This window comes from Acomys russatus, chromosome 10 (genome assembly GCF_903995435.1).
Source record: "Acomys russatus chromosome 10, mAcoRus1.1, whole genome shotgun sequence".
Taxonomy (NCBI): Eukaryota; Metazoa; Chordata; class Mammalia; order Rodentia; family Muridae; genus Acomys; species Acomys russatus.
The window spans coordinates 73,844,549-73,870,058 of record NC_067146.1 but is presented as its reverse complement, the minus strand read 5'-3'; the positions used below and the strand labels follow the sequence as shown (position 1 = coordinate 73,870,058).

Sequence of the window (25,510 nt, the reverse complement as noted above, 5' to 3'; positions counted from 1 at the left end):
CAAATCTTTGCTCATCATTTTATCTTTATCAATATAATAGGTAATGTATTTTCACTGAGATTTTCATACAAATTACTCAGTGTGGATGTAATTACATTATTTTATTTTATTTTTTTTAATTACATTATTTTAGTATGTTAAACCTGTCTGTTTACTGATATCCATCTTACACATTATTGCCAGTTTCTCTGTTCTACTGTTAGTTACTTAAATTTTTTTGGCTCAATGATGAACAGCTTGTCTTGTCTTCCTGAAACAACTAAGAACACTTAAAACTTAATAAACAAACTTCTGTGCTCTTCCACTGTTAGCCGAGTACAGCTAATATCTAGAAGCACATCAATAAGGGTGGTGGGCTCCAGATCTTCTTTCTGGTGTCCATGGCATGACAGGTATTTCTCACTAAACAAGATGGAGACTGTGATTGAGATGAAAAGCCTTGCTACTCCTAAGAGGGAAACCTATTGTCAGAGGCTTGGCCTCATTGATTACACTTTGGTAGCTAAGGGCGTCCTTTGCAGGAGGCTCAAGAGCTCTTTTCTGCTGAGCCATCTCTCTTGTGTAATACTCCCAAGCAAGTGGCAGCAAGAAGCTCTCAGATTGCCAAAGGAAGCAAAGGGCGGCTGCAGATCTCCAGATGAAAGTCAGACTCTGAGGCCATGGAGCAGGGTTCAGGCAGAGGGGATCTGACAATTTTCTTAGGGAAAATGAGAAAGGACCTCAGGAGTTGTCACATCTGTTCCCCCCACTGTGCCTCAGGGAAGTTGGGTTCTTGTTATCTTACCAGAGCCCTCCTCCACTTCCTCTGCCTCTTCACTCAGCTCTTTAGGGGTTGTAAAACAGGCAACTGTGGTCAAAGTGAGCCCAGGAGGAGCCTTAGGTGAGACCTCTGAGAACATGGACTGGTTTCTCAACTGCTGGTTTCCTCGGTTCAAAAGCTCCTTGACACCCACAGTTTCCTCTCCACACACGCTTGGAAAGCCCCCTGTGCTTTGTCTTTCTATCCTTCCTGTGTTCAACTATATCGTGAGATGAACTCTCTGGTTAAGTGATTGACCTCAAGTGAAATAACTGGTTCCGGTTCAATATGTGAAGAAAACCATAAATTGGTTACTCCAGAGTCCTCAGGGACAGCAGAGAACTGTCTTTCTCTGTGTGAGCAGAAAGGTCGAAAGTCCACCTCACCTCTGACAAAATATGCACCAGCCACCCGGAGCTTATGAGGAAACACTTTCCATGAGAGCACTGACCACATGAGACCAAAACTAAAGCTCAGATAGAGACTAGGGTAAAGCTTAACGCTGAATAAAATAAAAACAAACTGGTTGAAGCCATAAAGACTCCCTTCCCTAAAGCCTGGGTATTTGCTGGCAGTTTGCCTGGTACAGTCCATGGCCTGTGACTCCTGGATACACAGCACCATGCGAAACACATGAGCTCTGCATGCTGAACACTACTGGCCTGGGCTTGAGAACCACTTATTTATGATTCAGGGCTCAAATAGCACACTCTAAAATAAGAGCGACATTATTCACAATAGCCACAGTAAATTTAAGTTATGAAATGAGAGGCCTCTCCAAAGAAAATTATAAAACACTAATGAAATCAATTGAAAAAAAAAAAATCACATGTGAAGCCAGGTAAAGTAGTGCACGTCTGTAATCCCAGAACTCAGACAGGCAGAGGCAGGCAGATCTCTGTGAGTTCGAGGGTGGCTTGGTGTACAAATCAAGTTCAGGGTAGCCAGGACTACACAGAGAAACCTTGTCTTGAAAAAAACAAAAAAACAAAAAAGGAAAACGACACATATATAGAGACATACACACAAACACAGCAATAAGTGTGTGTGTGTGTGTGTGTGTGTGTGTGTGTGTGTATGTGTGTGTGTGTGCATATGCATAAAAACTGGTCATGTTCACAAATTAGAGAAAATCTAGTTTAAATGTATTGCCAAAATCACTTTATAGACACACAGCCCTCATCAAAATTCCAATGCTGTTCTTCAGATAAATAGAGAACGCAATACAAAACCTCACATGGAAGAACAAAAGACAAATCCATCCTGCACTAAACGCCATGTTGTAGGTGCCATGTACCTGGTTTCAATAAACACAAGATATCCATAGGAATCAAAAGGCATAATTCTGACATAGGAACAGTCATATAGACTGGAAGAACATGACAGAGGTAAATTCACGTATTTGCAGCCACCTGATTCTTGACAGAGAAGCCAAAAACATACACTGGAGAAGGGACAACCCTGGAGAAAAGACAGCCTTTTCAGCAAACTACACACCCTGAAATGGACATTTGCATACAGAAGATGAGAACTTTCCCCCATGAGTTAACCAGCATAAAAAGCAAGTCAACATGGGCCAAAGGCCTAGATAGAAGACCTGGAACACTGAAATTACTAGAACAAAATAGAGAGAAGACACTTGAAGAGATTCATGGGAAGGGTGAGTGTTTTGATTTCTACCTCAAAGCGAAATTACGTCAGAGAAAAAAACCGAGTGAAGAGATGCCTCACAGTGAGGGAGAGCACAGCTGCAACTGTCCCCTGATGGGGCTGCAATATCTGTACTACGTCAGGAACTAGCAACTCAAGAAAGAATGGACGAAGAAACTGTGGTACACTTACACTATGGAATACTACTCAGCTATTAAAAACAAGGAATTCCTGAAATCTGTGGACAAATGGATTGAACTAGAAAGGATCATACTGAGTGAGTTAACCCAGAAGCAGAAAGACTCATGTGGTATATACTCACGAATATCTGGACACTAGCTCAAGGGGCATGTCCCATGAAAGTCTTCACTTTCCAGGAAAGTGGGAAAGAGGGGAGGACATCCTATTGGGACTTTAGGTGAGAGAAGCATGAGAGAATGGGGAAATAGAAGGATCCTGAGGGTCCTAGAAACCTACAAGAAGAACATTATGAAGGGCGTATCTGGGCCCGGGTTTCCTGCTTAGACTATGACACCAGGCAAGGAGAATACCTGCAGTAACCTTCAAACTCCTACCCAGATCTAGCCAATCGACAGGACAATCTCCACAGTTGAGCGGAGAGTGGGTTCTGACTTTCACATGAACTATGGTGCCCCATATTTGACTACGTCGCCTGGATAGGGAGGCCTGGTGGCACTCAGAGGAAGGCTAGCAGGCTACCAAGAAGCAACTTGATACCCTATGAGCATATACAGGGGGAGGAGGTCCCCCTCAGTCACAGACATAGGAGAGTAGGAGGAAAGAAGGAGGGAGAAATGGGAGGACACAAGAGATGGGCTAACAACTGAGATGTAATATGAATAAATCAATAAAATATATTTTAAAAAAGAAACAATAAAATAAATAAAGAACAAAAGCTGGGTAAATAGATGCTTCTCAGAAGACCTACAAATAGATAACAAAAATTCTCAGTATAATTAACTTTGAGGAAAATGCATCCCAAAACCTATCACCTAAATTAGAATGGCTATTAGAAAACAACAAAGAATAAAAAATGTTGGTGAGACATGATAGTGGACACCATACACTGATGGGGCCCCACAGAGAATAGTGAGATTTTATTCATAAAAATAAATCTACCATACAACAGAAAGATCCCACATGGGCCTCCACACCCAGAGGAAATGACGTCAAAGGAAACGCTTGCCACTGCTTATTGAACAGTAGTCACAGTAGATGTGATACTGACTCAATGTAGGTACTCAACAGATGGACTCAATGTAGGTACTCAACAGATGGACTCAATGTAGATACTCAACAGATGGACTCAATGTAGGTACTCAACAGATGGACTCAATGTAGGTACTCAACAGATGGACTCAATGTAGGTACTCAACAGATGGATAGAAAGAAAAAGATGTGTTATATGAACACACTTGAATTTCTTTCAGCTATAAAGGAAATCATGTCATTTGCAGCAAAGTGGATGGAACAGGGAAAGATAAATACTACACAAGGGAATTTCAAAAAAACCAGTCTGAACATAACTAAACTGGTGATTACTAGGGGCTGGGAAGGGTGAGGAGAGCAACACTGGATTTGGTCAGTGTACACTGTGTGTATCGTGTAAATATCAAGCCAACAATATTGATAAGAATGTCAAGAAAACAGAAACGAATGAAAAGTTAGCAGAGATCACTCTCCTTACTAGTTTCAAATGTTCCTTTCTCCTGAACTGCACAAGGCTCTCATGCCTTTGTCTGCATCACCTGAGGGGCCTGTAACAGAGCCTGGATGTTCTGGTCCCCAAACTGCTGCTGGAAGAGAAAGTTCAGAACTGCTGCCCTGGGTTGTTGTCCTCGTATGGACTGCTGATGCTGTCTCAGCACCAAATCCCACAGAACAGATTCCGGCCTAACTATAGTAAGAAGTGGAAGACTTATTTCTAAGATACGTTAACTTCCTGCATTTGCTTGTTATATGTGACACTTAGGCTGTGATAAAGCTTGGACAAGGGTCTCCAAAGACCCACATGGTGTTGGCTTTATGTCCAGTCTAAGGCTTTAAAGGAGGTGGTGCCATTGCTAGGAGGTAAAACCCAATGACAGGAAGTTAAGCCACTGGAGATGTGTTTTTTAAAGCAGCTATTGGTGCCCCTTGGCCCTTCCTGTTTCTTTCTCTCTGTCTCCTGTCTCTGTCTCGCTGTCATCTCTCTGTCTCTCTGTCTCTCTCTCTCTCTCTTGGTTTTTCAAGACACGGTTTCTCTGTGTAGCCTTGGCTGTCCTGGGCTCGCTTTGTAGACCAGGCTGGCCTTGAATTCACAAAAATCCATCTGCCTCTGCCTCCCGAGTGCTGGGAATGAAGGCATGTGCCACCACCACCTGGTCTGTTTCTCTCTTTACTTTCTTGATTCTATGGTAAAGAGATCTTCTCTTCACGTTTCCACCATAACATATGGTGGTGCAGTATGCCAGAAGTAACTACAGCAAGCCATCGTGGAGTGATACCTCAGGGAGTTTCTCTATGGTGTGATTCTTCCCTAACGAGGCAAGCAGGCATGGCAGCTCCTATCTGATATCCCAGCACTTGGGAGGCTGAGATAAGAGGGTTGTGAGTTTGAGGCCAGACTGGCTAGCACAGTGAGTTCCAGGAGATAACAGAAAATAAAAGAAGCTAAAGAAAACTGCGAGCAGGAGGTGGATTGTTACTGTGGTGATACCTGAAGGGATGTGAAGCTGCATAATTGGTATGTGGGAGGGATTTGAAAAGTTTTGAGAATCTGAGACCTAGAAATTGTAGAATGCGAGCTTCATGAGTAATTGTGAAGAGGGCTCAGAATTCCAAACTCCTGTAGAAATGTGAGGGTGGTGCTCATGAGGCTTCAGATGCCAATAGATTCTAGCAGGAACTGTCCTGGAGGCGGTCTCTACTAACCCTTGTCAAAGAACCAGAATGCACTATATTCTTGCCTTGAGACTTCCTGGAAGACCAACTTTAAAGGGGAATGAATGTTCTTCTACGGAAAGATATCTCTACGCCGCACAGCATCCGGGCAGATGCACGGACACTGCTGGCTACGTTCAACTCAATGCGCTGTGAGAACCAACAGCAAAGGACACAGTAGACGTTTTGAAAAAGCTGGCTAAGCCAGAAAAGAGGCATATTGATGAAAATCCTATCAAGAGGGCAGAGGGGACATTGCTAATGAGACAACAACCATGGGGAGCAAAGCAAGTTCTTCACACCAGGATGGTAGGACACGAGTCATTTGGTTGAGAATGGCTCTGCGAGCTTGAAGGTATGAAGGTACACACTTGTTTCAGAGACTTTTGTTGGAGATGAGAGCCCTGGGGCACTCTGCTGTCCCTGGGAAGTGCACGTGACTTAGCAGCAGCCACACCACTCCTATCTTCAGGCCTTGGACTTAACTGGGTTTAGCACTCTGCGGAGGAATTTGCTTCAGAAGCTCAGTGATTGGCAGAAGAGCAATGGTAGAGAAAACGTCAGATTTGGCAGACTGCTCAGTGACACAGACTGTGCGTTGAAGATCCCTCTGCATGTAAGGGGCCGTGGGCCATGAGCCTTTGCACACTGTGACAGGAATTCTAAATCTTAGCAAGGTAAACACCCCAATGGCAGCAAAGGGAAGGGGTGCAAGTCTTTATTTGTCATCTTAAAACCTGTAGGACTTTCCCACTCATGTGTATCCCTTCTCAAGAACTCCCACATGTAAGTCACTGTGGCTCATCCAGACTCCTCTGCTGGCCCTTGACACCAGTGTGCCATTGGGATCCTGTTAGCACTGGCCTCTCTGGTAAAGCACCTCAGCACTGTGCCTGTCCTCAGCACCCTCAGCACAAAATATTAATGTCCCAGGAGGCAGGTCACCCCATTGGAAGGATGTTCAATCCTTGCTCCTGCCCCTCCAAGTCCCTTTCTTGCCCACCATACACTGCACTACGTCCCTAAACAGCCTCAGGCTTCTACCCAGTGCCCACTCTCACGGAGAGTGTGCCAGGAAGAGTGTGGACAGGAAGGAAGCCATGGAGAATCAGCCGTGCCCACCCCACGTCTGCACAGGAGGTCAGCACAGGCTTCTCCCGTTAATCCTTCCCACCTGTGGGGACTTCCCATCTTCCTTTAGGTTGGCTGCACTCACAGAATGCTGCTTTCAGCTCATTATGTAGTGTGGGGGTTTGCTCACTTTGATCTCTACCTGTCTGTGGGTGGGTGTGACGCCCATTTCTCAGAAAGTTCTCAAGTTATGAAAACAAGATTGCTTGCTGTCATTTTGCCTGTGTGTGTGTTTACCACCACACCTGCTGTCTGTCTCTGCCTTAACCATTTCCTGTTTCTCCATCGCCACCTCTAGTTGGACCTATCACATGACAGTGTGCTCACCCCACAGGGCAGAGTTAGAATGTGGGGCTCACATGTCTCCCCTCACATGGATTCCTTAGACAATCTACCCATTCAGTGTTTGGGATGAGTCATGAGCTTGACTGGACAAGGTGAGGTCTCACCAGAGAGATCTCGTTGAGGCATTTCAGACTCCTTTCTGTTACCTCCCCCCAGACTCTTTCCTGGGTACCGCACTGGAGTGAAATAGATGCTTCCTGTCACACAGAGTCTCACTCAGAACAGCGACAGTGACATTTCTTCCTCCCCAGGAGCAAGCAGGAGGATATTTTATAGCTGTGACATGTTCTTTCACCCTTGCCATGTACTTGAGAAACTGGGTGACACGGCTTTCAAAGTGCAAACTGCCATCCCTTGTTTCTGGCTTCAGTGTATGTTTTGAAGCGACAAAAACTTGAAATTCACATTGAAAAGTATTTTTAAAATCATAAGCATCTGTAAAATCACACAGTAGCTTTGTCAGCCTGTGAAAACAATGCAGAGGCGTGGAGATTCTGTGGCCATCTTCTCTCTGTTTACCAGGACTCAGATATATGCAATATGGAAACACGTGCAATTACTAAACTTCCCGCTCTTGGGATTGTGTTCCTTGACCTGGGTGTAGAGTGTTATAACTTTAAAAGCAAATTTAAGATAAAAGAGTGTGGGCCTGGAGACATGATTTAGTGGTTAAGATTGCTTGCTGCTCCTCCAGAAGAGCCAAGTTCAGTTCCCAGCAGCCATGTTAGGCAGCCTCACGACTGTCTGCAGCTCCAGCTTCAGGACACTGAAAGCGTCTGGCCTCTCACTCACCACCATACAACCCCATGCAGACACACACTTACACACTACTTTCAACAACAACAACAACAACACAGTAACAACACAACAACGGATCCTGCGGTTCTAAAAATGAAACTTCTGCCTAGTATGGTGATGTCCAACTATAATGCAAACACTCTGGAGGCTGAGGCAGGATTAATGCTTTTCAGGTCAGCCTGGGCAATCTAATGGGACCCTGTGTCCAAAACAGGGAAAAAAAGCACTAGGGATATATATCTCTGTGAGTATGCAATTGCCAGTGATGCTGGGGCCCTGGTGTCCATTCCTAGAACCACAATAGCAAACAAACCAATTGATGACACCTGCTGTGTAAAACCTCATTAGCAATACCAAAAGGTCAAAAAAAAGTGTGTGTGTGTGTGTGTGTGTGTGTGTGTGTGTGTGTGTGCCTGTAAATAGAAAAAGATGGAGGAGAGGTATCTGTGGCAGAGAGCATGATCTCAGGGCTTAGAAGGCACGACACCTTTCTGGAAAGGCATTCTGAAACCAGATATAATGCCTTAAGCAATGGCAGGAGCTCTCTGAGGGCTTCCTCTGGGGCCAGCTTCTCTGAGCTGCAGAACCAGTGTCTGGGAGGCTCGTCTGTGGATTTGCTCAGGCAAGTGCCTGACCCACCGAGAATGCAAAGACTGAGATCTGTGGGAATTTCCAGGAGTCACGGGGTCGCTGCACATGTCAATAGGTGTGGAAAGGGCGTGCAAGAGCCTTAATTGACTTTACAGATATTACATGTGTATGTGATACACACTCAGAAAGAGACAGATTATTACCATATTAAGGTGAAGCTCACTCCTGCTAAGAAAATTGTTCACCACAGAGCTGTTGATTCCAAGAGTCAGTTACCTATTTGTTCAAAGTGTACACAGTTAATATTGTTTCCTTGATAACTATTGCACTGTACTGCCAACAAGTGCATGGATAGCTTCTGGCTACAAGAAAGCTCCTACCTAGTAGGGCAGGTGTTTGGAGTCATGCTAGCTATATCTATCTTGGTGGCTTCTGGGCTTCATGGGTCATCAGGGAGAGGCAGGAATTAGCTAGAAGGAGCCAGAGGCCACAATGACTACAGTATCTAATGGCAAACTACTGATCTTTAGCTGGCACCAGGAATATCTTAATCCCACCAAATGGACAAAGAGGCCAAGCTGAGGAGAGAAGGAAATGGGTTTCAGGCCTGGGCCAGAGGGTCCCTGACCTGGGCTGCAGGTATTGAAAGCTCCATCACCCATTGGTTGCAATCTGCTAGTCAGAATCTGAGCGTCTCCAGTTGGCTGGGTGCCTGGGAAAGGATTGTTTCTTTGGAACGTGTGTGCTTCCATTCCTGTTTCTGATCATCAACTAACACTCACTGGCTGCCATTGTTTCATGTGCTAACGGAGCTAAACAAAAGATAGAAACCGGGCAAAGACTGAAAACAAAACAAAACAAAACAAAACAAAACAAAACAAAAAACCGCAACTCTGGTCGAAATTGAGACAACCCATCCGAAGATCGAAAACCTGAACTCACAGAACAGCGGCAACTATGAGCCTAGAGTCAAGTGAGATATGGTCCTCACTCAAGCCTCAGGCTCAGCCATTAGGGGTGAGAATGGCTCCTCTCCCTCTGTCCTTGTGATCCAGCCCAAAGCTGTGCTGCGCATGTCAGTAAGTCATTTTCTGTGGGTGACAGAGCTGTTGGGTTGAGGAAGCCTGAGTGAGTGATGCTGAAGAGGCACAAAGGAACACACTGAGATGCTTCCTGCAGGAACGAGTGTGTGATGGAGAGGGGGCGAAGGGGCGTAGTGCTTAAGAATTTAACTCTGCGATTTAGAACAAAACTCCTGCGTTGGCTAGCACTATATATAAATGACCGCCTTTAACATTAAAATCGGAACTACAAACTGAGAAAGGGCTCTCTTTTGACCTTCCTGTCGGTGTTAGACAAACCGTGTCACAGAAGCAGCTTCCGGGAAGCAGTGTTTATTTTGGCTCCTGGTTACAGAGGCATTGCAGCCCAACATGGTGGGAAGGGAGGACGGACAGGCACAGGGAGCTGAGTGTGGTCCAGCCTTGGAACCTGACCCTGAGTCCTGACTTGGGTAAATTGAATTCCTAGTATTGCCTCTTCAGGTTGTTGGTGGCTGTAGGAAAGGACCAGCAGGGGGAATGGTAGGGAGTGAGATGGAGAAGTGCTCAGAATAAATGAAAAAAGAAAAACCGACTACTTATGAAAAAAATGCCATACTTTCAGAAGAATGTTCTTAACTACTTTAACAATCTGGTCGAATACGTTCTCCTCTGCTTCTTCACGTAAGTTTCTTATCTTCTTGTCATATTTTTCCTTAATTGCTTGTAATTTTTCCTCTTTTTCTTGAGTAGTCAGTTTCCCAAGGGCATACTCTTCCTCCACGATTCTGCATTCCTTCTCTGGTAGACGAGTGTAAATTTCCCTCAGGATCTCTACTTCCCTCTTCAGCCTCTGCTCTGCATCCTTGTATATGGGATCAGAGAAGCAGACCCCACCATTGCTCTGCACCATCCTTTCCACCAGCTCCACCAGCTCCTGCACCTGCAGCCCCCTCTCAGCCTTCTCTGCTTTGTTGTTGATGGCCAGGCAGCGGCCGCCGCACTCCTTGATGAGGCTCTTCAGGTTTGTGTCTGATTCTGCAATGAAGGCGTCTAAGGTCGTGTCCTCCAGCTCGTCCTGGCGGGTGAACAAGACAATCATGTACTTCATGGCTGCCTCCCCAAAGATAGCCTTGATCCTGATGACGGTTTCTTGCTCTTCCTCTGTGTAGCGGCCCAGATGCAGAACTAGAACGATGGCGTGAGGCCCAGGGCAGGACTGGAGGACACACCTGCTGACTTCAATGCAGGTGGCTTCCAGGCTCACCTTGGTGTCAAAGAGCCCTGGGGTGTCAACAACCAGGAGGTCTCTCTCCTTCCACTTGCGGGATGCTTTCTGGCAGGTCTTGGTGACAGCATGGGGTGCGATTCTGGAAGCAAATGTCTTTTGCCCCAGGATGGTGTTTGCTGTGGCACTCTTTCCACTTCCCGTTTTCCCAACCAGAACAATCCTCAGGGAGTTGTCATGAGGCTCAGCCATGGTCTTCTCTGGAGGCTCTGGAATCCAGGTACCTTGACTGTGGTGTCAAAGGGGAGAGAGAGGTTAAGATAAGCTGGAAAGCTCTCTGACCTTCTGACCTTTCCAGTTCCCTTTCTGCAGATCTACAAAGTCTAAGACTTCCTAGAGCTTTCTCCTCTAGAACACTCTCTGCTGTGTCCTTCTTAAGGCTCTAACCCACTGCAGCCCCTTCCCCACTCTCTGTGATGAAAGCACCTACCCAGCTTGAAATCTGGCATTTTACTATCTTTTACTGTTGTCTTGATATACTTTGCTCTAAAACATATTTAACTTTGTTTTGAGGCATCAACCCAGAGGAATGCAGGTAGAAGCAAGTACCATTCTGTCCCGTGAGAGAGCAGCCAATAGAAGGTGTTGACAATGTGGCCACATGCAATGGTGGATGTTTCTAAAGTATGTCTTTATTTGTTTTGTGGTTTGAGACAAAGGCCTTGTTACACATCCCAGGTTGGCTTTGAGGTCATGGGCAATCCTGACCTGAATGTCAAATGTATCTTAATGTGTATAGTCTACTGCTGAGACTCTCAGTATGGAAACACAGGGGCAATTGGTGGAAGGTGTGGAAATTCTTTAAATTTGTGCATTATTTAGGGCAGTGCTGGCCTTATTTTCTCAAGATGCAAATTATTCTTCAAAGGTTCTCACACTCAGAAGCAATAGCACATGCACTGTGGTGTTTAGCAAAGTGTGTGGAGGTCGTCAGGCTCAGGGCTATAGGTGACCATCCCACCCTAAGAAGAAAGCAGAGATGCTAATGTCTGAATCACACATGCATTCTGTGTATAAATATCCCCTTTCTGCTTTGACCCAAGTGGATACAGGCAGTGAGATAGTCCAGGGACCATGAAAGACATCACAAATTACTTCTCAACCTCCCCATCAAAGTACACAGTTCCTCATAGCTTCTCAGAGCAATTTTATTAAATAAGCCCCAGATAACTGGAAAATTCCAATGCTGTTCCACTGCCCAGAGCCTAGAGAAGGAAGGGAAGCACCCACAAGCTTTCTATGAGACAAAAAAAAACTTCATAGGTCCAAGCTGACGAAGACTAAGGAAAATTGAAAGTGAACCTCATATACAATTATTAAGACCAAATTCTATTATAATATTATCAAGACAGAATCGTGTTGCATTATCAACATCATCATTTCTGTTCGTGGGGTTTCTACAGAGTGCTCAAGAAGAAGAAATTATTAACGTAGCCTACCAGCCAATATTCATGTCAGAACACTACAGAAAATTGTGGTTTGATGTGAGCTTCCTGTCTGTTTTCCTCGGTCTTTGTCCTTGTTCATTGAGTCCCCAAGTTATTAGTGGAGAAAGTATTTTCTACTAAAACCCAGATGTTTCCACCTCATTTTCCCTAAGCATGGGAAGAATTGGCCAACTTAAACAGAGAGAACAAGCAATAAAGAGACATTTTCACTATAACTGCAGAAAAAAACCCACCTTTGTCAAATATTAGACTCTGTCCAGTAATCTGTTCCTTGCATGTATATATATGGTTCAGAATATGCTTTGTAGTATTGAACAAATGCTTAAATGATTTGTAAAATAATGAATAATGATATCAGAAATAAGGTGCAAAGGTTAGAGTCAATCTTGTATATCATAAATGATGTAAATACAGAACTCAGATGGGAAATTCTCAAACATTAAATGCACATGCACATACAAAGAATGTAGACAGGTGCAGAGAGACTAGATGGCTAAATATGAGTTATGGTTTTATAGTAAGCAATCATGGAAAATCAATTCTACAAACAAAAATATAATGAATCAGGCCAGTGAGAATATGTATCCTTGTGCCTTTAAACAAACCAAGTTCACTTACGATGCCATACAGAGTGTAAAAGAATAAAAAAGAATGAAGAAGTACCTGAAATTTTTTGTTCTAAATAACTATACACATGGTGATACTGTGTGTATGCTGGAAATACAGACACACACACACACACACACACACACACCGGAGGGAGGGAGAGAGAGAGAGAGAGAGAGAGAGAGAGAGAGAGAGAGAGAGAGAGAGAGAGAGAGAGAGAGAGAGAGAGAGAGAGAGAGAGAGAGAGAGGACACAACTCCACTCTCACCCCCATCAGCCATGGCTCCCTCTCCTGGGCAGTCAGTCCTGAGCACTATTCTCTATGGAATCACGGAATCCTCGGAGAGTGACTGCCCAAACTTCTGACCAGAAAGTATATTCAGTGAATTGTGATCCTCTCACTCAACTCTGTGTCCTAATTCAAACTAAATTGACTGTGAAAGCTTTGGGAATAGTGCAAGAGACCTGAGGGCTCACAGTGCGTGTTTGATACAATTAAAGATGGACAGGGTTCTTGGCTTCCTGAGAGTGATGAAAATGGATCTTTATGTTGTGCACAAAAAGGCAGACACAGTTGTACAGAAAACTACATGTAGGGTGTCTACTATCAGCTTTTACACAACCCTGGGGTGTAACAAGCAGTGGGGCTAAGATAAGCACAAAATCTGCTTTTTTGGAGTTGCTATCCCCTACTCTCAGGCCTCACCGTCTCTGGAATGGGTGGTGTTTTCTTCTGTAAAGAGTTAAGGTTTATGGATTCATTTTCTAAGTACAACTAGCTTTGTGCTGCTCCCACCTAAATGCATATTTGGTGGGGGTATTTTCTCCTTATAAAGTCTCAAGGATGCAGAATCTATTTCTGTCTAATTTCATAGGTATGGAAACTGTGGTTTCAGCATGTCCAAACAGCTGCCCTAGGGTCCCTGTACTCACACTGCCCAGCTCAGAAACTGGAGACCAAGACCTCTGACTCCACCACACCCCTCATAACCCTCAGGGACTTTTTCCTGGCTCATCCTCAGGCCAAGCTTCTACAGGCCAGTGGGGATCATGTCAGATGTGCCAATAGGAGAGGAGAGAAAAGGACAGCTGGAGATAAGCCTGCCCTAAGCAGTCCAGGTGAAGACAGCCCATCTCTCAGTTGGCTTTTTTCTTTTTTCTACACTGACAAGGCAAGCTGGAGAGGTGGTGTCAGAAATACTCACCTCAAAACTGTCTAAAGTGGTTCCAGAAGACCTAGAGATCCTGCAGCCGAGAAGTGAACAAAGAGGACACTTCAGAAGGGGGCAGAGACAGGGCAGGGCCCAGAACACTCTTGAGAAACCCTGAAGCCCTGTGAAGCACAATTCCCTCCACTGTGAAAAGGGACAGTGCCACCAACCCACCAGGGTGCGCCTGGGACTCCACAGGGAAGCTCTGCAAAGGTCTTTTGTAGACTAAGTCTGACCACCACTCAGGATCCAGGCATTTGCTGTATAAGGCATTTGTATGAAGGAAATTGACACAGGGTTGGTAGAGCACAGCTCAGCGGTAGAGCATTGGTCCTGTGTTAGATTTCCCCAGCATCATGAAAGAAGAAACCCAGACCTACAAGCACTGCAGCTCACAGGCTCAGCCAGAATTATATTTACATAGGCCCTTCAGCATGTCTCATCCTGTTCTCAGAGCTCCCATCCTCCACTCCAGCACTGACACTTCTAGGGACACAGATGCTTTCCTGAGAAGCATAAGTGGACCTAGACACAGAGTCAGCAACAGGACGTCAAGTTTGTCTGTGCAGATGGTCTTCAAATAGTCATCAGAGCACTGAGATTTGATGTGGGGGCTGAAGGCAGTTAGAGAACATTTACACTTGGTGACCTGCCTCGTAGTTCTGAAGATCTGCCTCAGGGACATCAGTGACATTCTAAGCAAAAGTGAAGGGTTTTCATGCAGCAGCTTCTAGTGACATGGGCAGAAGCTATCCCTCAAGCAAGGCTTCCCTGTTATTCTGGAGATGATGGACCCCCATCCTAAGCAGCCCCAGCAGCCTTCCAGGACCTCTCAACATCACGCACAGTGCGCCTGGGGTGCACAGTGCCCTTCACTCCCAGCCCCATCCCACATGCTCTGTGGCTTCCTGCCCAGCTCACCTTCTCCTGCAGGACTGATGAGTTCTCACACTGTCCTCAAGGGAGCTGGATGCACCACCACTCCTGCTGCAATTCTACAAAACCTGCTGAGCACAGACACTGGAGGGGTGGAGCCAGTGTGAAAGGTTTCAGTCTGAAGAACAGAGGAAACAACCCTCTGCTGCTGTGGCTGAAGCTTCAGCTTATCCCTAGGTGAATCTCTTCCTTCTTGTACTTGCTATGATGTCAAGTCTTAGCCTGTGTTTTTGTTTGATGGGTTTGGCTTTAAAGACCGTGTTCAGTGGTCCACATGTTGCTTAGGAGACTCCATCATCAGGTGTAGGGTAGGGTTGCCTGTTGCTCCTCTTTGCAGGAGTGTAGTCCTCATCTCCAAACTGAGAGGAGTGCTAACAACTGACATGGCTGAGCTGAGGATTACTCTTAGCTGAACAGAACCTACTCAACAGTCACCCCCAACAAAGGCCCATGTAGCTCATAATCCGTGACTGGTCAGCACGGAGATATAAAGGCACATTCCACCTCAGCTACCATGCTCCAATGGAACCGACTCTCTGGGTCTTCTTGGCACTTTTCAAAGTCCGGTGTCATCGGTTTACTTCAGTGTCCTAGAAGTGTTGACTCTAGAAGCCATTCTCAGTACATTTTGCACCTGCAAATATCCATGTAATAATCTGTTACCTGTGCACTCACCCTAGGAGCTCCAGAAAGTTCTTTCTAGCTGTCTTTGCTGTGTTGGTTGAAGCTGAGGGCTCACTTGGAGGGTCAGGCTTAGCATCACTCCAGCTGTGGTTCTTGATGCAGCCTGGGTGACCCTAGTAACCACATCAGGTGGTGTAATTATTTTAGTCTTTTGAAAAGCTGGCTTTGTTTGTGGATGATTTAGGATTCTACATAACAACTCTCTTGCTATCCTCCTCATTTATGGTGGTGTGTACATAGCAGTAGAGCAGCCAGTAAGCTATGTGTATTAAAGGAAATCATGTGTGATTGTTCCTGAGCTGATAGGAACAAACGTGTTTATTCACCCTAGAAAGGGCACCAATTTGAAAGACCCCAAAAGGGTTCCAACTCATTTAGCTTAGTGAGTCAATGGGTTTATTATGGTTCCTTACAGGAGAATGGGTAAGAAATCACAGGAGGATAAAGAACTCACAGGCAGCTTCCTCAGCAAAAAGCTTATCCCAACATGAGATAGCTTCCATGTTTCATCAAAGTTGAAATCTTGACGCACTCTGAAAACCTTGTGATCGGCCCCACAGAAAAGGTTGTTCTCTCTAGAGAGGACTGTGGCCTGCATAACCCAGAGCAGGGCCTCCTGAAGGCCTGTCAGCTTCAGGGTCTTCCTGAGTCCTGCTAATTTTACTTCCTGAGTCTTATGAGCTTCCCCTTCACTCCCTGTGGAAATGTTTTAATTCAGAGGAAGTTGTTCCACACAGAGGTAAAAACTCTAAGCCAAGAGCAGGAGCCAGGCTCCAGGGAGAGAGAATTTACACTCTTCAGTTTAGCACCCAAGAATTTACACTCTTGGGAGAACGGTCTCAGGTGCTATGAGCGCCTTACTGCTTTCTAGGGCCACACTCTAAATGACTTAGACACCTTCAGTGAGGTCTGCCTCCCAGCCCTCTATAGCAGTTCACACACACACACACACACACACACACACACACACACACACACACACACACCACATGCACACACACCCCCCACGCACATCCCCACACACCATATGCACACATACACACAGACAGCTTACACACACACACACACCACACGCACACACACACACACACTCATTTTAGTTGTTCTTACCCTCCATTTCCCTCTCTGCTTGCTCCTTCTCACAATGAAACGCTTCTACTTCTAAGTCCCTCTCTTAGTTTCAAATGTTCGTGCTGTGTGTTATACAGAGTTTGATCAGCAGCGCTTGAATGAGCGTTGGTTAGTTCTTGGTGTTGTGGCAACTTGTCAGTATCTATACCACTGGAGAAAATGACATCCTTTGTTCTGGCAGCCACTTGCTGCCATTAGTTCTTTAGAGAGAGAGACCCACAGGCCCTTCCTCTGCTCATGATGAAATGTTGATGAGCCCAGACGTGTTCAGGTTTTTGCAGGAATACATAGCTGCAGTGAACGCACGAGGACAAAGGCCATACTGTTCTCTGCTTCTTATATTCTTTCTGCCTCATTCTATGAGCCTAGGAAGGGGTGGTAGAGCAGTCCGATTTAGGGTCACAAATTCTGTTATCGCTCATTCTTGACACTTTGACCTGCTATGAATGTATGCATAGGCTGCTGCCACTGAAACAGAAACTTCTTGTACTGTGGCTGAGAGATACACTAATCTGTGGACAGAAGCATGAGCATTTAAAAGACAATTTGACAATATGACCATGTAGGAAAACAATAGAAGAAGGTTTCCCTCTAAGGCCTGTGCATGTGTCAGCCACAGGCTCTTGATCAGGTAAGCAGTACCAGGCATGAATTTCTTCACATGGCGTGGGCCTCAAATAAAGGAGAAAGTGTTGGGACACGCAATTGACAGTCATGCCACTATTGCTTCAGAAGGCACACCTTGCTTGGTAGGTCAATATTACAGATATATCTCCCCCCTCTCTCTCTCCCTTCCCTCACCCTGCCCCCTTTCTCTCTGTGTGTGTGCATGTATGTGTGCCTGTGTGTGCATGTGTGTGTGTGTGTGTGTATGTGCATGTGCGTGTTCATAAGTGACCCTGCTAAACTGACTCAGAGCAGTTAGTGTATTTATTTGGCTGCTTTAGCTTCTGCTGATGTGCATTATGGATCACAGCTTAATATAAAATGTTTATCGAGATCTTTTTATGAACAGATACTTTTCTTGATGAGCAATTCGGTAGCAGTTCTTCACATTGTTAGTGAAGAGAAGTCATGAAATGCTTAAGAAACTGAAATAATTTCAACAACGACACAAAACCAACATAGAGATCTTGGTCCCTCTTCTATGTAGTAACAGCAAACATGTAACAAACACGATAGCACGCAGTCCATCTGCTACAGCAAGGAAAATGGTAGGAATAAAGACAACCAAGTAAACTGGTTCTTTGAGCATAGAGATGAAAGACATCGTTAGAAGAAATGTTAAGGTAGGGAAGACCCGGAAGAGAATACTAGAGACAGAAAAACCTCCCGTGCTCATAGATCAGCAGGATTAATATTGTAAAAGTGGCAATGTTACTGAAAGAAATGTACAAAACCACAATCTCCATCAAAACTCAAATGACATTCCTTACTCAACTAGGGAAACAGAAAAAAAAATCATATAAAGCAGAAAAGATGACAGTCAACTCTTAGCCAAAACAACAATGTTGGAGACAGCACAGCACTTGATTTCAAGCCACAGTACAGAGCCATAGTAATGAAAACAGCATTGCACTGTCACAAAACAGACATGTTGACTAAGGAGTAACAGTAGAGGACCTAGAAATAAACTTCATAGCTACGGGTCCCTAATATTTTGAAAAATTTGTCAAAACCATACATTACCGCAAGCTTCTTTAGCATGTAGTGGTGACAAAATGCATGTCTACTCACAGAAGAATGAAATGCAATTCCTAATTCTTACTTCATAAAAAAATACAAAATGGGTCAAAGACAGTAAAGGACCTAAATTTTTGAAACTATAAAGGAAAGTCCAGGAGAAATTCTTCAAAATGTTGCGATAGGCAAGAACATTCTGAAAAGGATTCTAATCCATAAGATACAACCCCAGGGATTGACCAATGGGATTACAAGAAAGGCATGGTCTTTGTGAACAAGAGAAGCAATTAAAAGAGGCAAAGAACAGGATATAAGGTTGAGTTACACACCAGACAGGTTAATACCTAGAATATACAGAGAAATACAAATTTGATTATCTTCTAATGCTGAGAACTTCTGGCCAAATCCACACAGTCAGTGAAAAACCACTGAAAATGGATTGATGGTTTGTTACAGTTGCCACGCAGTGCCAGGTCATAAACTGCTTCCAAACCCTGAGGCTCAATCCAGAGTTTATTAAACTGGTGTCTGGTTCAGTTGGGTTTTAGCAGAGTGAGTTGGGCAGAGCTCAGCAGCTCTAGGCTTCTGTGGATCTGTGGAATATAACAAGAGGAGAAGCAATAGCATTTATACATATATGCATACTGTATGTTTTGAGTATATGTTTTCTATGGATCTAGATGTATATCTGATCTATACTGAATGTCCAGTGTCCATGAGTCCCACATCCATGGATTCAGCCAACTGCAGATGAAAATGTTGTCAGGCTGACAAAGCTTGATCTGGACTGAGCATGTATGGTCACTGTTTTTCATGGTTATTCTCTGCATAAGGTTGTGTGGCAACTACTTCTCTATATATAAATACTGTGACTGAAGTACAGGAAGGCTGGTTGGTGGTTGCATGCAAATACAGGGCCAGTTTGTGTAACGGACTTGAGAACCCCCAGAAATCCCCAACAGAGACCAAAGGGCCACTGTATCTGTAATTTATCTTTATCTGTATTGAGAGAGAAAGAGACAGATGATAGATAGATGAAAGGTAGATAGGTGATAGATAGATAGATGATAGGTAATTAGATGATGGATAGATAGATAGATAGACAGACAGACAGACAGACAGACAGACAGGTAGATAGGTAGGTATTTTAGGAGCCATTTCACACAACTGTAGGAACTCAAAAGGCCAAAATGCCGAGGTTAGGCCAGCAGGGTAGAGGGGAGGGCACTTTGGTGCATAGTGCAAAATCCAGTGACCAAGCCAGGTAGACTGGGAGCTCAGAGGGGTTTTCCATTTCCTCCTTCTCTCTTTTCATTAATATTTATAGTCAGTGTACAGACAAATGGGTTTCATTATGACATTTCAGTGTCTATCATTGTACATTGTTCATATCAGGCAGGTTCGCTGTGCCAATCTTGCGGCCAAACTTCTTTTGGGGGAAGTTTTCATCCACTCTATTGAGCAAAGCTCACTCACAACATAGAGGGGAATCTTCCTGTGTAAAATATATTGACTCAAATGTCAGTTACACAGTGGATATCATCCTGGAGAAGGAGACGCAATGTTCTTTAAGGATGTGACTCCTGGGAGGTCAACCATGCTCCAGTAAAACGCCTTGTGTTCAAGGTGTGTGGGCAGCTTAAGTTGGATACAATGAGTTTTATTAAAAAAAGAAAAGGAGGACATGAAGCATACAGGAAGCATCTGAAGGCACTGGGGCTCTCTGCTCTCTGTTAGCCGCACAAGTGCTCTGGAAACGGGGATAAAATTGCTGGAGGGAGAATCTGTCTGTTGTTTCCAGTCTACTTGGATCACATGGTACTTTCAGAGTGATCTCATGAAGTTATGCTTGGTGGTTAGTAACATGGGAGGGCACATGTGAGGATTGCAAGGTCAGGGTGAGCCGGAAAAGCTTAAGAAGAACCTGTCTCAAAACAGTGGTGCAGAAGCTATGGACACTGATAGAGCACCCAGTTTATATGACAATCCCTGATTGAATTCAGTATTTAAAAGTTAATTAAACAGCAGATGTGGGTGAGAGAGGAAGTGTGTGGGGGGTGGAGACTGGAAGAAATGGAGGGTAGGAATGTTAATATTGTCTGGAAAATTAAATTAAATTAAAAACAAAAGAAAACATAAAAACACATTTTTTAAAAAGGCGTGTGTTCAGGAGATGGGTTGACCATCCAAATCCCAGGTGAGCACTCCACAATCTCTGCCTTATCAAAATGGCTGTGATGAATCATCAGCTTGAATGAATTTAAAATCACCTGAGCAATAGAAAGGGACACTTCTGGGTGAGTCTGTGGGCATGTCTTCAGAACACATGATCTCGCCTGAATAAGAGGAGTATCAATCAGTGTATGGCCTGGGAACACACACACACACACACACACACACACACACACACACACACACACACACACATGTTGTGATGATTGGACCTCTAGCCAGGGCTCTCTAATAAAAAAAAAAAAAAAGGAAGGTAAGAAGGCAACCGCATCAACAGAGCAAGCTCTTCTCATCCCTGCAGCCTCAGGGCTCCAGAGTCACAGCAAACCTGTCCCATCCATGCAGCTTTGAGTCAAACTTCTAACAGTAAGATGCTCAATGAGAACGCATATTAGCACATAAGGGGAAGATGTATGTAAGAATGTTTACAAGACAAAACGCCCCCCCCACCCCCGCACTCAGGGCTCAGCCTTGACTCTGCTGAGCATGTGCCAGCATAAATAAAGCTGCTCCCTAGCAGAAAAGCATCCATGTCCTGGGCCTCTGTGTGAGAACCATATTCCAAACCTTGTGGAGATATGTAACAATTTGAGAGGTCTTGGTTGCAGATCCAATATGGATAAAGACAGGTGGTTGGGTGCTAAAGAGTTTATTAGAAGTGTTCTTAGCACATGGACACACAGACAGACAGACAGCATGTGGCAGAGGAGACTAGGAGAGAGGAATCACAGTCCATGTGGCAAAAGTGAGACCCTCTTACAGCTCTCTGAGGGTGAGAGGTGGTTTGGCAGCAGGTCCTCCAGTGTGGCTCCGATTCCCAGTCAGAGAAGGGGGTGGAATGCAGAATGTATATGGACCCCAAAACCTTCCCAGGCAAGAAGTCTTGACAGTTGGAAGTCTGCTAACTGGAGACTGCTGGAATGCCTCAGTTGGGTGCCAGTCAGCATCTGATAGGTGGGGAGCCCTGCTGTGGCCATCTGGGGCTAATCTCCAGTCTGGTCTGGATTCTAATATTATATTCTGACAATAATAACTACTTCCCCCTTTAAGTTATTTCTGTCAGGTACTTGGTTACACAACCCCAAATTAGTTCATAGAAAGCTCAACCTTTGGTGCTTGGTTCTTCATCTGTCAAACCGAGAACAAACTGTTTCCTCCTCAACAGAAAGACTGTGAGGGTAAAGTGGTTCACACAAAGTCCTTAAGGATAGCCTGACATACAGAAGTGCTACTTAAATCCTAAGGATTGTGTTTTCACTCTCCATTTTTCCGATAAACAACACATGCTTTCTTAAAAGCTATTCCTCTGTAACTTCGACTCTTTCTCCAAACACCACAGAGTCAGATGGAATGTTCAGTGTCATCACTGTTCCCTGACAACTGTATGCTTCTCTTGCCTTCCAGTAGTTAGTTTGGAAATAGGTGTCTACATTCTGGAAGAGAGATGCAGTTCATAAGAAAAGACAGTGAGAAAGACTGAGCCACCTTCTGCACAGACAGGCTTTGTTTAAGAGACTTGAACAGGGAACTATGGTAATGCCTGGCTGCTGCTCTGAGGAGGTCCAGGGTGGGGTCTCTGTGCTGGATGCAGATGTCCTTCCAGTTCGCTTTATCTCTTGGGTGCCCAGAGCTGATGGCTCAGGCAATGGATCAGGATTGAAAGAAGAAAGAGGAAAGGGAGCCCAAGGGTTCTTCTCTAGGGACTGGCTGTACTGTGGCCCAGGAAGAGAACTTAAACTGACCACAATTTTCCTATGGCTGAGTCTATAAAAGTAGCTTCTGGCTAGAAACATCAGTGGGGAGGGTTGTAAAAGGAGGCTCTTTGTTCTGTAGATAGGCCTCTTTGCAGAGATCTCCAGCAAGCCAATGTAAACTTAAACCTGCTAGTCCTAGAGAGCTGATGGTAAAGCCCTGTCTGTTAACCTATTTGTGAATCTATAGGGAAATTACATATAAGAGAGAGAGAGAAAATAAACCACTCACCCACATATACACTCAAGAAAAAAGGTGGATGAAGTTAGGCATCTTAACTTCAACCGAAGTTAAGCTTCCCAATTTCAACGCCATTTATTGTTGGTTACCATATCTTCTGAGAAACGGGAATTATCTCATAGCCAAAAAAGGTAATTAATTGCAAAAACAGATGAATTCTAAAAAAACAGCAGGTTACATGTTTTAAATCTAAACAGTTCTTGTCTAGGTATCCATCACATAAGTCCATAGAGAGTTCAGAGTGTCAAAGGTAATATATGTGTTTTCAATTAGGACTGATCTAACTAACTCTACATTATCCAGATATCTCTTAGTTTATAGTGAGTTCAGGACAATAATTTTATCTGACTTTAATTCCAAGAAACAGAGTAAATTTAGACATCTCTAGGTAGCTCTATTCTATGTTGGGTTCATGGAAGTTTAAACCAACTTGCGTATATTAATGGTGAAATACCAGGACTCCTGGTGCCATCTGTAGTGGCTTATTTGAAGCCACAAATCTTCTACAAGGCTATCCTTAGTGAGGTATCTGGAGGTTCACAAAGGTATTTATTGCAGCCATAAACTCTCTAAAACAATTTAAGCTTTAAAATCATTTGAATGAAACCAGGAATTCCATAATCAGGGATTAATTCATCTAAATGACAAGCAGTATTCTCAAACAAGACCCTGTGGAAAGTTTGCTCAACCAGAGTTGGTCAATACCTAGAAAGTAACAGTTCACGCTAATGCCAGATGGTTTTCCTTTTTGGGGTTTTGAGACAGGGTGTCTCTGTGTAAGCTTGGCTGTCCTAGACTCGCTTAGTAGACCAGGCTGGCCTTGAAAGTAGTCTTGGCTGTCCTGGACTCACTTTGTAGACCAAGCTAGCCTTAGAGTCACAGTGATCCACCTGCCTCTGCCTTCCTGGGTGCTGGGATTAAAGACATGTGCCACCATGCCCGGCTGTAATTCCAGATTTAAGAGAGATGCAGCCGTGCACAATTGACAGGATAGTCAGAGGTTGGAAGCAATTTGGGGGTGAATCACGATACAGACCTTGAAAAATACTGGATCCCTTTCATAGATCTCTCATGTCTACTGAACTTCCCCAAATCAATGGCTCCTGACAGTGTGTTAGAGGCTGGAAGCAATTCTGGGAGTGCATCATGGTACAGACCTTGGGAATACCAGATCACCTCCTAGACAGCCCACACGAGGATGGCTCTTGACAGAAGTATTTGGTTTGAAGGAAGTAGAAGTTAACACACATGAGTTAAACACACAGAGAAAGATAAACATAAGTCCTGGTTGTAGTGGTGCATGTCTGCAATCCCACTACCCAAGAGGCTAGGGCAGGAAGTTTGGGCCATATGAAAAAACCCTGGGTCAGAGAAGGGAATGAAGAGAGAGAGAGAGAGAGAGAGAGAGAGAGAGAGAGAGAGAGAGAGAGAGAGAGACAGAGAGAGAGAGGAGAGAGAGAATATGAGCTGTAAATGGGAAGGGAAGGTTAGTTTCCTGGATGTGAGTGAAGGTGTCAGCTGAACTCCCTAGGGCCTACATTTTCTCTTAGTTGTAAACGAGTCCAGAGATTTAGTAAGGAGATGAAGGTATTCTTTGTTCAGTAGTACTGGATCCTCAGTTCCTGATAAAATACAAACCAACTCTGAAATAAAAGCACCTGATTTCAGTGTTGGGGGTCTCCAAACTCCATTCAAAACCAAAGACCAGGGAACTCCCTCCAGAAAAATGAAATAATCAGAAGTGAGAGTCTGGGAAGTGAACGTTGAAGAGAGCGCAACATCAGAAAATCACATTTCTGTCTTGCATCTGTCTGGTTGGGCCCAATTTTGCTGCAGTAACAAGTGTGGGATACTCAGTAGCTAAATACAGGACTGATCTCTGGCCTGATCTGCCACTGAGCTGAGAACTCAAAGGCATCTTGCAGAAATAATAACTATCAGAACTGAAAATAGATGCTTCATTCTGATTACGGATGGCAAAAGCAACTATCTTTATATATGTGACAGACAGAATAATAAAGAGCAGCATGTGAGTCCTAAGAACTGCCCATGTTGAGGCTCTTCCTCAATAAATTAAACTATAGCACTGGAGACTGACACAAGGGCCCTGTATCTATGCATGTGGTCTGAGACAAAACTATGAACTTACTTAAAGTGAGAGGTTTATTTTTTCACTTATTTATTGTAGATGAGTGTTGGCCTGCATGTGCATATGTACCCGATATGTATACCTGGTGCCTGCAGAGATCAGAAGAGGCTACAGACTCCCTGGAACTGAAGTTACAGACAGTTTTGAGCTGCCATGTGGGTGCTGAGAACTTAACCCAGGTTCTCCACAAGAGTAGCCAGAGATCTTAACTGCTGAGCCATCTCTCCAGCCCCGAAGCATGACGTTTGTGTGGAGTGCGGATGTTTTGGTAACACAATTGTGTGGTTCTCAAACATGAGTTATGTAGATGACAACAGTGTGTCACAGTATCACATAAAATAAGTGCATATATGTCATTGCTGCCTGCATGCATGGATGGCTTCTTATGAACTGTACACAGTTTGTATACACAGAGAAAGGGTCAAAGTGGCACCACCAGACCTGTGCTCATGGTGACTTGACACATGAACCACAGCAGTTATCTATACTGTCATCACCTTCTACTCCCAAGGATAGTGTTTTTATGTTATGTAGAAGGCTGGTATGTGTCCTTATATCGACACGCCTGTTTCACTGCCCACAATGCTTTGCAATTGCCTGTTCACTTAATGCTGCAACCACACCTGAGATGAGGAAGGGTTCAAGTCTTGCTTTGTATTTTCCTGTCAATTTATTTTCATAGTTAAAGAACATTGTCTCTTCATTGCTATTTTTTCATTTCAGCATGCCTCAATTCTTGATTTAAAAATTCTCTTATATGTATTTACTTATTTTGTGTCTGAGGCAGAGGACATATACATGCATATAACACAGCGTATGTGGTGGTCAGAAGCTGACTTTACGGAATTAATTC

At 44.3% G+C, this 25,510-nt stretch overlaps 1 protein-coding gene across 1 annotated transcript; it reads right to left on the bottom strand.

The window, feature by feature from the left end:
- Positions 1–9,786: 9,786 nt before the first annotated feature.
- Positions 9,787–14,928, bottom strand: LOC127194835 (GTPase IMAP family member 7-like). Its single transcript, XM_051152414.1, has 2 exons — positions 14,772–14,928; positions 9,787–10,814 (listed from the first exon to the last, which is right to left on the bottom strand). The coding sequence occupies exon 2, from the start codon at positions 10,775–10,777 to the stop codon at positions 9,893–9,895; it is 885 nt and encodes a 294-aa protein (XP_051008371.1). The 5' UTR covers positions 10,778–10,814; positions 14,772–14,928; the 3' UTR covers positions 9,787–9,892.
- Positions 14,929–25,510: the final 10,582 nt, after the last annotated feature.